At 33.4% G+C, this 13,573-nt stretch overlaps 1 protein-coding gene across 3 annotated transcripts in view; it reads left to right on the top strand.

Annotated features, from left to right (window-relative positions):
- Window positions 1-13,573, top strand: part of LOC127738986 (putative amine oxidase [copper-containing]) — a 55,250-nt gene that overhangs the window by 12,089 nt on the left and 29,588 nt on the right. For 2 of the 3 annotated variants that reach the window (XM_052250491.1, XM_052250493.1), the window contains exon 4: window positions 7,251-7,588. The exons of the other annotated variant lie outside the window; for it this stretch is intronic. In XM_052250491.1, coding sequence (XP_052106451.1) covers window positions 7,251-7,553 — 303 coding nt within the window. In that variant the 3' untranslated portion in view covers window positions 7,554-7,588. Of the gene's footprint in view, window positions 1-7,250; window positions 7,589-13,573 lie in introns of those variants that run through there. 3 annotated transcript variants of the gene reach the window in all.

The raw sequence follows: 13,573 nt of genomic DNA, 5'->3' as shown, positions 1-13,573 counted from the left end.
AACAATAGTTTATTTCGAAATACGGTGTTGTTCAAGCTTAAATATGATATAACTTTGTTCTATGAAAACGTCAAATGAATAGTTGAAGGATAAATGTGTTTTTAACAAGTTTGAACTCGTCACATGCTTCGTTGAACAGATACAATCTATCCGATTTTGGCGATTGTAAGAGAGAGAAAGCCAATTAAGGATCATAATCAGCCCTAAATAGTAGCTACATTATAAGGAATCAGTATCACAAAACTTCATCGGTCAGCAAAACGTAGAATATGATAAAAATAAGACGTTCTGACATTACCTGATTTCACATTTGTTTTTTCCATTGCTTCGGGGGTACCTATATCTGGTGGTGATGCTACACAGTGAGTTAGGAAGACACGATATTTCTCCACTAGAGAGAGTTATGGAGGTATGGTAATTTCTCCCTGAATTTACTTCAAACCAGAGCAATAGTCTTTAAATCTTTACTAAATTTTATAGGACCAGGTATGAACCTTTAGGTTTAAACAATAATATTAGGTATTTCTAAAAATATGAGCTTGTTTTATGTTTGACTAAAGCTAGATCGAAATGTAATTTTGATAGATCATTTTAGCAAATTCTTAAGATATTTATATAGAATCAAAAAGCAAGACAGTTTAGAAATTGCTATATCGTCTAGCGGTTTCATACACTTTGGACAATTCAAGACTATCAGTTTCATCAATCTTACGACTTGTCAAGACTAGCGGTTTCTTTTAATTTTTTACATGTCAAGACTTTCGGTTTTTTCCATCTTGCGACTTGTCAGGATTATCGGTTTCATCAATTTTAGGAGGTTTAAAGACTAGTAGTTTCATCCATCTTAGAGTTTTCAAGACTAGCGGTTTCAACCATATTTTTGCTTAAGACTATATAGGTTTCATTCATCTTAGGACATGTCAAGATTGTCTGTTTTTTTCATCTCAGGATATATGAAGTCTAGCAGTTTTATCCATCTTAGGACTTGTCAATACTATCGTTTTCATCCGTCTTTGGACCTGTCAGGACTATCGGTTTTATCCATTTTAGGATGTATGAAGACTAGCAGTTTCATCCATCTTAGGACTTGTCAAGACTGTCGGTTTCATCTATCTTTCTACTTGTCAAGACTATCGTTTTTTTTTTCATCTAAGGAGGTATGAAAACCAGCAGTTTCATCAATCTTAGGCGTTATAAAGATTAGCAGTTTCATCCATCTTAGGACTTGTCAACACTATCATCTTCATCCATCTTTGGACCTGTCAGGACTATCGGTTTCATGTATCTTAGGACTTGTCAAGACTATCGTTTTCGTCCATATTTAGACCTGTCAGGACTATCAGTTTCATTCATTTTAGGATGTATGAAGACATGCAGTTTCATCCATCTTAGGACTTTTCAAGACTAACGGTTTCATCTACCTTTCTACTTGTCAAGACTATCGGGTTTTTTTCCATCTAAGGAGGTATAAAAACTGGCAGTTTCATCCATCTTAGGAGGTATAAAGACTAGCAGTTTCATCCATCTTAGGAGGTATAAAGACTAGCAGTTTCATCCATCATAGGACTTCTTGTCAAGACTAGCGGTTCATCCATGTTTTTATTTGTCAGGACTATAGGTTTCATCCATCTTAGGGCTCGTCAAGACTATCGGTGTTATTATTCTTAGAACTTTTCAAGACTATCGGTTCCCTCCACCTTGGGACTTATCACGACTATCGGTTTCATCTATATATTGATGGATGAAAACTCTTGACAATATAACAATTTTAAAATTGTCATTGCTTTATCAAATTAATAGTTTTGATTAAGAATGTATTTTATATATATATATATATATAATGTATATAGCAAATATTAAATTTATTCATCAAAACTATAATTTTGAAGGAAACAAAAGATGTCTTGTTATTTAAATACACATTAATTCATTTTGTCTTAAAGACTCCCTTCGAGGCAATATTAAAAAAAAATGTTATTTGTAGTTTGGTCTTTCAACAACATTGTGTTGCACTGAAAGCATTTTGATTTGATGACTGAATGTAAAAACTCGTCATCATTATAGCAGAACTATTGAAAAATCTGAAAAGTATATTATACCAAACTCGTTCAAAGGGTATCTACATGTCTCAATCTCCAAAATCGCTTATCTAAAATATTACAATCGCTAAAGTTTTTAATAACAAAAATCGTGGTTACCCTTCTATCGATAAGTGTCATGCCAAAAGATTACTTACCGTTTAATGGTCGCACAATTTCCTTAAATTTTGAAACTGATATAAATTGAAAAACTAACAGAATTATCTATTTACTTACATGAAACAAACCGGGATGCGGTATTCAGTACGTAGGTGAAACCGGACGCTTTTATCTAAACGAACGCAAGAACACCTTTATCGTTTTAGAAAACCCCATCAATTCAAAAGTATCATTTATCAACACCTTAAGAAGCACAATCATCCTATTACATATTTAACAGTTCAACCTTTAGAAGTAGTAAATAAGCAGCCTGTGGCATCTCATTCAAAATTTGCACGATCACGGAAAATAATTGAATTACATTGGATTAAAAAATACAGACAGTCTATCCTCTCAGTCTTAATGATAATATCATGGGAATTGGTAATATATCAAGAACCGATTCTGTTAACATTTTGGATATAGTATCTAAAACTGTTCGTAAAAACCGTTCTCATAGGAGTAGAATAATTCGCAATCAGAGAAAATTTCGTACCAACAATACAAATATTTCGGATCTTATTACTACTTCAAAAAACAACGGCAGACATTATTTGTTAACCAAGCTCTGTTCTTTACCTGTTAATAAATTACATCAAATTTTGGAGGATTGCAACACAACTTCATATTGCAGTCCTGAGTATGAAATCGTCCTAATTATATTTGCATATTGTTATTCTAAACTGTTTCCCAAAATTGATCGCCCTGAAGATCATAAAAAAAAAATTTCATTAAAATCAAATATTTCAATAAAGGTTTTGATTTTGTAAATATTCCCTGTATTCTTAATGATCATTCCGTTAAAGAACAAATTCCTGGTTATTTCGAGAATACTGAGCTCCTCTTCTTTGTTATGTTTACAAAAAAATCTACCCGGAAATATGTGTTTAATTACAGAGAAGTGCATAAAGATGTTAATATTAGTGACAATACACCTACGTCATGAAATTGCAGTATTTCCATATACATGTATGGCCCCAGTTCCCATGTTATACCAGGAGACCTTAACGTCGTCCATGACCGAGAGTTGAAATCATTCCTTAATAAAGGACCTAAATATCGCCCCGTCAGTTATTAATTGGAATGAGTGTCGTAACATCATCCACGACTCACTCCGTACTTACTATCATTGAATGGATAAAACGAGAAAAAGCTGACATAAAAACCTAAGATTCTTTTTCTAATTCAGTAATGAACATAGTAGATATTCGTATCAAACATTTCAAAGAAAATTTTACTCCTAAGAACAACCGGAATAGCCCTATTTCTCGTATCAAACATAAGCTAAAAGAACTCGCCAAGGAATTTGTTTTTGTCCCGGCTGATAAGGCTGTCAATAATATCATTATTGTTTGACGTAAATTGTACATTGAGGTTCTGCAAAAGGAAATCACGAATTCACCAACATTCCAACTGACTCCATTTTCGGAAAATGACATCTGTAACAAACATAAACTTTAAGCTACCTCTTTACAAGCAGAACCGAATAACATGAAAGTTCCAACTATGTTCTGGCTTCCGAAGCTGCACAAAACACCTTACAAATATAGATTTATTTCGTCTTCAAGCCATAATTCGTCGCTGGGGTTCCAAAATGTCGGATATGATTTTTTTTTAAAAAGCCACTCTTTTCACACAAACCGGATTGGCGGGAGGAAATCTCTGATATTCCAAAATATAATACATTTAGACCAATCAAAACATTTGAAATAAGACATGTGACAAAATTGCCAATCTCAATTTTTTGTACAGTTTGCTTCCAAAATGTAGTATGTAAACTTGAAAATTGTTGTATAGCGGCTTTGCGAATCTTTAACTTTTACATTTCTTTGTTTCTGTGAAAATAAGGTTAGTTTTTGTGTGATCCAGAAATGTCCAAATTTTTATTTCACAGCCAGTTACAAAAATGTTCAAGTTCACATACGACATTTTGGAAGCATGCATTTTAACCAAAATTTTCAAAGCCTGTTTATGTGAATTTTTGTTGTTGAAAAACAAGTAATTGACTACATTTTGGAAGCCCAGCGACGCATTGTTCCACTTCTAGACTGTCAATTCTACTTATTATTACACTTGGTAAAATCAAAAACATAGTAATTAAGGCATTTGAAAATAGTGGAATTAATTACTTTTGGAGTGTCAAAGTTCGTTGGAAGTACTTGATAAATTGCATGCTCATATTGGTGATTTCGAATCTGTTCAAAGTTTTGATTTTTCTACCCTATATACCACTTTGCCTCCTAATCTCATTAAGAAAAAAAATCACATACCTAATCAAGTGGGCATTTTAAAAGTCAGAATGCGAATATATATGTTGAAACTCTTTTACGTAATTTTTAAGTAACAACAAACAAAAGAACTATGTCAATTGGACCTGCTTTGATACGATAATTGCACTTGAATTTTTACTAGATAACATTTTTGTTCGCTATGGAGATTCCATATATCGTCAAGTTATCGGAATGCCAATGGGATCTAACTGTGCACCACTTATTGCGGACCTGTTTCTGTATTGTTACAAGTTACAATTCATGACTAAATTCAGCATGGACCCATCGAAACAACATCTGATACAAAAATTTAATAACACATTTAGATATTAGGATGATATATTGGCTCTCAATAATGACGACTTCAGTATGTACACTTAAGAGATTTATCCTGCTGAACTGACTTTAAATAAAGCTAATACTAACAATGAACACTGCCCTTTTCTGGATCTTGATATCTATATCTTTAACGGGAAGCTTAATACCAAAATTTACGATAAAAGAGATGATTTTTCATTTCCTTTATTAATTATTCATTTTTAGATGGTGACGTTCCCTTGTCTCCATCTTATGGTGTTTATATATCTCAACTTGTTCGTTTCGCTCGTGTATGTAACAACTTTTTTGATTTTAACCAAATATTATTACTGAAAAATATTACACCAGGGTTTTCGATATCACAAACTTGTCAAAACATTTACTAAATTTTATCATCGATACAATGACATCATTCGTAAATATCAATCAACGTGCAGACATCTTATACGTTCAGATATTTCACATCCCATCTTTTATGGTAATATTCTATACAAAGCACAAAAATGTGGTCATTCACCTCAAAAGCTTACCAAACCTTTAAACAGACTTATTCAGAAGGGATATAGTTACGATACTGTTATCATGTCATTAAAGATGGCATTTATTGGAATCAATATTGATTCACTCATAGGGTCTTTGCATCGGAAATAAACACATCTATGCTAAAACCAGTTGTTGGCATGATACGGGTTATGTTCTTCTCGTAAATTTTATGATGGTATGATACTAAACCCCTAACGGGAAGGATTGTGCTTGATTTTCATATGATGAAGACATATCTATCAATCAGTTTAATTGAGTTCTGGAGCTGGCATGCCAGTAACTGCTAGTAGTCCTTTGGTAATTTATATTGATTATTGTCATTTTGCTTAGTTTCTTCTGTTACCTATTCTAACATCGGACTCGGACTTCTTTTAAACTGAGTTTTACTGAGCGTATTGCTGTGCGTTTGTTTATTCTATATTGGCTAGAGGTATAGGGGAAAGGTTGAGATCTGACAAAACAAGTTTAACCCCGCCGCATTTTTGTGCCTGTTCGAAGTCAGAAACCTCTGGCCTTTGTTAGTCTTGTATGTTTTTTTTAATTTAGGTTCATTTATATGTTTTGGAGTTTAGTGTGACGTCCATTTTCTCTGAACCAGTATACATTTTTGTTTAGGGACCAGCAAAAGCCCGCCTCCGGGTGCGGGATTTTCTCGCTGTGGTGAAGACCCATTGGTGGCTTTGAGCTGTTTTCTGCTCTTTGATCGAGTTGTTGTCTCTTTGACACATTCCCCGTTTCCATTCTCAATTTTTTAAAGATCTTTTAACATTTCAATTCTTTTTCCACTATTTTTGTTTTCAAAAAATATCAAAGATACCATAACTTGGTACACCGTACGCATGTTTCGTCTACGTAGCGATGTAAGTGAATATAATTACAGTGGAAATAGGCCATACTTCAATTTAAATTGGAAAATCTGTGACAAATTTAGCGTTTGGTTTTCGTGTTAACACAATGGCAATAAACCCAAATCGCAAAAAATTTGACATCACAAGTAACTTTTGAACGATGAAACAAACAAGAAAGCGTACTAAACGTTGATGATGTTAATCAATGGTAGGTTTACTCCTTCTGTAACTTAAAATGTCTTGTACTGCATACATAACGTATTTTTGTTGAGGAGAAGATTTCGTGGCTGTGGACTGTTATCCATCCTCACCAAATAAAAACTCATCGAAATGAAATAAGAGTTTTGTAAATTTTAAAATTCAACTGATGATAAAACATGAAAAATTATATTCATTACTAACATACCAATACAGTCGAAAAAGGAAGTTTATTTAATAAATTGTTATGTTCTTTTAACAAGAGACTATTTTATAGCAATTATTAAAATATACAGTAGATTAAGAAGTTATTAAAGTTAGCATGAAAAGAACACTAAATAAAAGTTGTCTTATATTTTTCTTGTGTGATCACTTTTTGCTTAGTCTTTAGTTTCGATGTAGTGTTTTGTGGACGTCTTTTCGTCGTTTTTTATGCCCCAGCTACGATAGTAGTAGGGGCATTATGTTTTCTGGTCTGTGCGTCCGTTCGTTCGTCCGTCCGTCCGTCCCGCTTCAGGTTAAAGTTTTTGATCAATGTAGTTTTTGATGAAGTTGAAGTCCAATCAACTAGAAACTTGGTACACATGTTCCCTATGATATGATCTTTCTAATTTTAATGCCAAAGTAGAGTTTTCACCCCAGTTTCACGGTCCACTGATCATAGAAAATGATAGTGCGAGTGGGGCATCCGTGTACTATGGACACATTCTTGTTTGCCAAGGCGTTGTCAGTTTCCTTCGACTTTTGAGTTTATTTTTTATTTATTAAGCTAAAGCCTAACACGCTTCAGTATTTTTCAAATTGTTACTAGTAAAAACTAAATGATTATTTTACAGGATCTTGTTGCATGGGTTACAATGGGTGTTTTTCATGTTGTACACAAAGAGGATTTACCTGTCACGCATACACCAGGTCTATCTCAAAGTACATTCTTGACACCGTTTAATTACTTTGATGAGAGTCCTGGCATGTCGGCGGGAAATGCAGTACGCATAGATGCAGTGGATGTCAATGGCAAGACTAAGACGGTGGAAATTGAACGATTTGGTACTAAAAGTGATGTCAACTGTGTTCCTAAGAAAACTTATTATGATGAAATATTGAAGAAAAATCCGTGTCTTGCTGTTCAGTGTTTATAATCACATATATAGATTAATAAAGCATCCGGGTTTTTTTGGTTTATCTTTCATTTAAACAAGTCCTAGTTTATTGACTTCCACCTGTGTGAATAAAAAGGATGTGGATTACTTTATTGGAAATAAGGGCCAAACTATATATCAATTGTCGTAAAAAGATATAAAACATGACACTTTGCAAATCAGTTTTTTTCCCCTTTTTTAAATGAACGAAAAGTAAATGCGTTTTTCAACCTAGCTTCCATTCCATCTCAGTCTATGTTGATGTATTATAAGTTTTATGTTTTTAAATATTTTTTTTAAATTGTCATATCTCATGGGATTATGAATGTGAAGCAAACATTATGGATAACCAGAAAAATGTTCGATGGGCGTATTTTTTGGCTTATATCCTGAACCTTTTAATTAATTTTCTTTGATTTTAAATATCAAACTGGCAATTTAAGTCCTCAGTGCATTACAAATAGAAAAAAAAATGTTTTAAAAGATGGACAACTTCAAACTAGAATCTATTACAAACGTGATGATTTCACCTTTCTAATTGTCAACTTCCCATTCCTCACTAGTAACATACCCTTTGCTTCATCGTATAGCTGTTACATCTCTCAAATAACACGTTATGCTCGAGTATGTTTACACTATACGAACAGCATTTACAGGGATGTACTATTTTAACACAAACTGCATAACAGAGTGATGAAAAAGAACGACTGAAATAGACACTACATAAGTTTTACGGTCACTATAACGAATTGGTTGACCTATACGACATGTCTGTGTCTCATTTCAGTAGTGATGTGTTTTCGCGATCTCAGATCTTTAGATACCAGAAAATCCGTCTTATCTGTAATTTTACCGATTGTAGCCTATTCCGATTGAGACATTTTGATTGAGTGTGCATTCACATTGCGAGTGTTGCATGCATATCGGGAGACACTGTCGACGCACACGATCTCGCTCCTTTTGGAGTTTATGAAATTCATTTATATACAGTCTTCCTTAAGTCAAGCACCACCTAAATATAACTGGCAATATTTTTTTAACTATTGCGAAAAAATATTAATGTTTGGTGTTATGAATTGCCTTTAACATACAATAAGAAAATTCATTACGACCAAAAAGTTTGAACTCCGATAAACCCGTCAAGCAACTTTTTATTAAAGGTCATCTGCACTTTTACAAATACACTGTTTCTATACCTTTAAATCATCTTCCTATTGTCCCGCGTTCAGGTGAAATTTTACCTTCATCAAGTCATTGTGTAATATGGCAAGGCGTAAGTTATCTGTGGTCGAACGTTGGCAAGCAATTGGCATGTCAAATGCCGGTAGGATCACTAGGAGCATATGTAATCATTTCAATGTTAATGACACCGTCATTGTCAGACTTTTACAACGTCATGTTGACACAGAAACTGTAAATGATAGACCAAGGTCCGAAAGACCCCGTTCAACTACCCGTCGTGCTGACAAACTGCTTATTAGTCGTGCTAAAGCCAACCCATTTACTCCTGCCCCGCAGCTTAGACACCACTGGCCTCCAGGTGGTCGTGTTAGCGTTCGAACATTGGTCCGTCGACTTCATAGAGGCAACATAAGAGCACGCCGTGTTGTCAAGAGACCTTCCCTTACAGCCAGTCACCGTATAATCAGGTTTCAATGGGCTAATGACCATCGACACTGGAACATGAGAAGCTGGCAAAAAATTCATTAGTCAAATGAGAGTCGGTTTTGTGTTACGACTAGTAGATGGCAGAATACGAGTTTGGCGGGAAAATAAAACTGCCTATGACCAAAACAACATTTGCCCAACGACTGCATTCGGTGTTGGTAGTGTTACAGTATGGGATTGCTTCTCATACCGTTGTAAGCTGGGTATGCATATTCGGCAGGGTAACATGAACGGACAGACATACAGGGATTTTGTGCTTTGAAACATTGTAGTCCCTCATTTTGATAATCACCCTTGTACATGGACGACAACGTTAGACCACACAGGGCAAGGATTGTAACCGAGTACAAAGAGCAAGAAGCCATTGACAATATCTTTTGGACTTCCATGTTTCCAGACATGAACCCTATCGAACATGTCTGGAATGCCATTGGCAGAAATCTCAATCGCAGAGATCCACCTTTGCAAAATCTTGGCGATTTAAGAGTGGCGATTGTTGATGAATGGAATAGATTTCCTCAACTAAAGTTCAGAAGGCTTGTACAGAGTATGAGATGCCGTGTTATGGAACTGTACCGGAAGAGAGGTGGTTATACATCCTATTGACTCAAATTTTGACATTAAATTTGCCAAATATACCAAAGATTATTTGTAAAGAATTTTAATGATATTGGGTGATTAATTGTAAAAAAAAATAAAATCACAGTGAAACTTAAATTCCGTTTCTGATTTGTGTAATTTGCACTATTTCTATGAACGCAAAATTTAAATGCATAGAACCTGCATAAGTGACCAAACTTAAGATATGGTTTGTTTATGGTATATGTTAGCAAAATTGCTACTTGAATGTTTTCTCTTTTTCGAGGAATAACTGATTTTTTTAAAATGAAAAAAAATATCGATGCAATAAAAATAGGTGGTGCTTAACTTTTGTCGGACTGTATATTTGGTATGTTTAATACCTTGATTTGTCCATCATCCACCGATTTACGAGATTGGAACATCGCTAGACTACTATCGCATTAATTTAAATGATATGTAGCAAATCTAACCCATTACAGGAATGATTATTAATACATGCTTATTGTTACGGTAATTTTTTTTTAATTTCTTAATGAGAGTCAATTTTACATGTTTGTTCAGTCTTTTTATAGTTATTTACCATTTGCATTCACTGTAACATAATACAATAGATATATAAAGGCCTTTAAAAATTGAAAACAACACGTTATAAATGTCATGCGTCCGAAGCGCCCTTTAAAGCTGTGTATCTAATTCATGGGTTTAAGGCATGCGATACAGTAGAAGGGGCAGGTAATAACGCATCTAATAATTTTAAGTGTTGTCTTTGCAACGTTGCTATTGATGAGCATCAGAAATTCAGAAACGTCTTCAAATTGGTTACATTTGAAAGCAGTTGCACAGGAAAACGAACAGACTATACATTAAAGCATAAGAAATCTACTGCGGGAGTGCATAATATTTGAGTTCCAATAATGAAACTAAATCTTATAACGTTTTGATGTATGACGATGCTGCATTAATATTCTGTTGCGACAAAAAAGGTTTTATTCTTGTATCTGACAATATATGCTCAACGCAGAAACACACATAGTTGTATTGGTTTTGCAAGTGTTATTTTTTGTCCTCTTGCAAACAACTTATCGGACATTTGTACGAGGTAGTAGGGTAATCCAATGTCATCAATAACTCTCATCCTTTTGATACACCCTGGTATTGATAGCACTTATCGCTAACGTATATATTGAGTTTCTCCAGTTGAAACCCCTCATCTCTATGAACTCCCTTAAGGCCAAGGATTTGTTAACCTTTATTTGTCGTAAATATAAAGTTCGTAAGCTTAACAGCACCATCACTGCTTTCATGGAAGGGAGTAGTTTAGTGTAATCTCTCGGGTACTTTCATAGACATGCATTCAAGTCAACCATATACAATTCATAGAATTGCATCAAAATTGTATTTATTCGACACACCAAGGATTCATCTTTGCTTTATTCAACCGTCTTTTGTTTGTGTTTTGCAGTCTACATAATCTTTTTTTCCTTTTAAGTCTATCCTCTTTTGTTTTCATTTTATAACTGACTTGTTCTCAAAAATTTTCTTAACGCACCAAAATACAAATTGCGCGTTTCTTTCATTGTGAGATGCCATCTTAACCTGAAAATACACCCAAATATTTTATAAAAAACAAAAGGGTCGTCTTTAAAAAGATTTCGGAAGCGTAGTTTCACGTCACGTTTGTTACTACGAGATTCTCGGAGTCATTTTGTCACATACCCAACTATATCAGTCCTATTCAGGACCGATAACTCTGTCGATAAATATTGGCGGGTATATAATGTTGTTGAAATGTATACACAATACCATCTTTTTGTACACAAGTTAAAATTTCAATTTCGATTTTTTTAGTGCCTGGATTTTGCTTAAAATATTGAATTAATATAATGAATAACAAAAATTAAAACCATATGCAATGAAATCTCGTAAAATTTTCTATGACATAAAAAAATCTATTTAATATAAAATTTGAATCAGAATATTTCTTTAAAACAATTATCGTGAAACATTAATATTTGATTATTTTTTTAAGCAAAAATCAACTTGTCAAAGAATTTTTCATAATATATATATTTTCACAAAGTTCTTTATGATAAATATTTCTTCTGTTGTGTACACGGGGAAGAGAAAACATTTATTTGTACGTTTATGAAAACTTTTGTATATCACAAAATCTAAACTCTGGAAATACATGTATACACAGGATGTTAATGTCACCTGGTTGCTTTTGGTTTGACACGATTCTTTTACACTACCTGACAATATATTGTTATGTAACATTATAACCTAAGTCAGAGTTCACCTGTTCGTCAAGGGGCATTAGTTTTTAAAAGGTATATAGAATATTTATCTATAATAATTGTTGGGCATTATTTTTTTTCTCTTGGGACGAAAACATTTTTTTTTCTAAAAGGAATATATATTTATATTTTTCTAAATAAAGATAAGCTATACATAAAACAGGGGAAATACCTTAAAAAAAGGAGCAAAAATAATTTTATTATAAATTTCAGTGTTAATTATTTTCTGGGAACAGTATATCTTGTATATCTGTCAAAATAAATGTTCCCGTGTTAATTTTTACTCTTCACACTTGAAATAATTTATTTTTCATCAAGACATTTTGAAATCAATCATATCGAAATATCATTTAAGAAAATAACAGAAACAGCACAAATTATGCATGAAAATACACGATGATTAAAATGAATGCGACATTTCTAAACACATCCGCCATTTTGAAAAAATCCCGAAAAATCACTGTTTTAAATCGATGTGGGACGTAATTTGCTCTAAAATTAAACTGTTTTAAGTAGAATATTTCGCCAGATATATGTTTAAATATACTCAATCGATTTGCAAAGTTTGACTTTTATTTACGGAATTTCCCAATTTGATGTACAAGTAGACATGGGTATCGGTAGATTTAACATTGAGTCAACGGGGAACTGACGAGAAAAAGTGCATTTTTTACGATTCTCCAGGAACGTAATTTAATCAAAAATTAAACTGTCAGGACCAACATTGCTTGGTAGAAATATGTTTGAATATGAAGGATTGATTTGCAAAAGTTAGAAAACGGGTCAGATTAATGAGAAAATTGAACTTTATTGAAGCACCTATGCAATTTAAATGGGACAAAATAATTCAAAATGGCGGATCGCTATACGTCACCAAAGTCACGTGATGTCTTACTTAGTTGGATATGATTTCTTATCATGGAATTACTTTTTCACCACGAATGTGACCTACCGAATTAGACTATTTACCGGATTTGTAATAACATGAGCAACACGACGGGTGCCACATGTGTAGCAGGATCTGCTTACCCTTCCGGAGCACCTAAGATCACCCCTAGTTTTTGGTGGGGTTCGTGTTGCTTAGTCTTTAGTTTTCTATGTTGTGTCTTGTGTACTATTATTTGTCTGTTTGTCTTTTTATTTTTTAGCCATGGCGTTGTCAGTTTATTTTCGATCTATGAGTTTGACTGTCCCTCTGGTATCTTTCTATATTGACCTATAAAAATTATAGTATTTCCGTGGTTTGATCAAATCATGAGTGATTTATTCGCTCTAACTTCTTCATTTTGACAGATCTTTGAAAATTTTTGATATTAATTTTTAAAAAAATTAATAAATTTATAGACATTTCAAACCAAAGCTCATTCGAAAGTAAAGCTACATATATGCCATATATATTTACAGATTAATTAGCTTTGGTTCAGTATGCTAATGGAACATGTGGAATTTGCAAATATATATAAAAAGATATTT

This window comes from Mytilus californianus, unplaced genomic scaffold, assembly GCF_021869535.1.
Source record: "Mytilus californianus isolate M0D057914Y unplaced genomic scaffold, xbMytCali1.0.p SCAF_4, whole genome shotgun sequence".
Lineage (NCBI taxonomy): Eukaryota > Metazoa > Mollusca > Bivalvia > Mytilida > Mytilidae > Mytilus > Mytilus californianus.
This window is presented reverse-complemented; position numbering and strand designations above follow the sequence as displayed.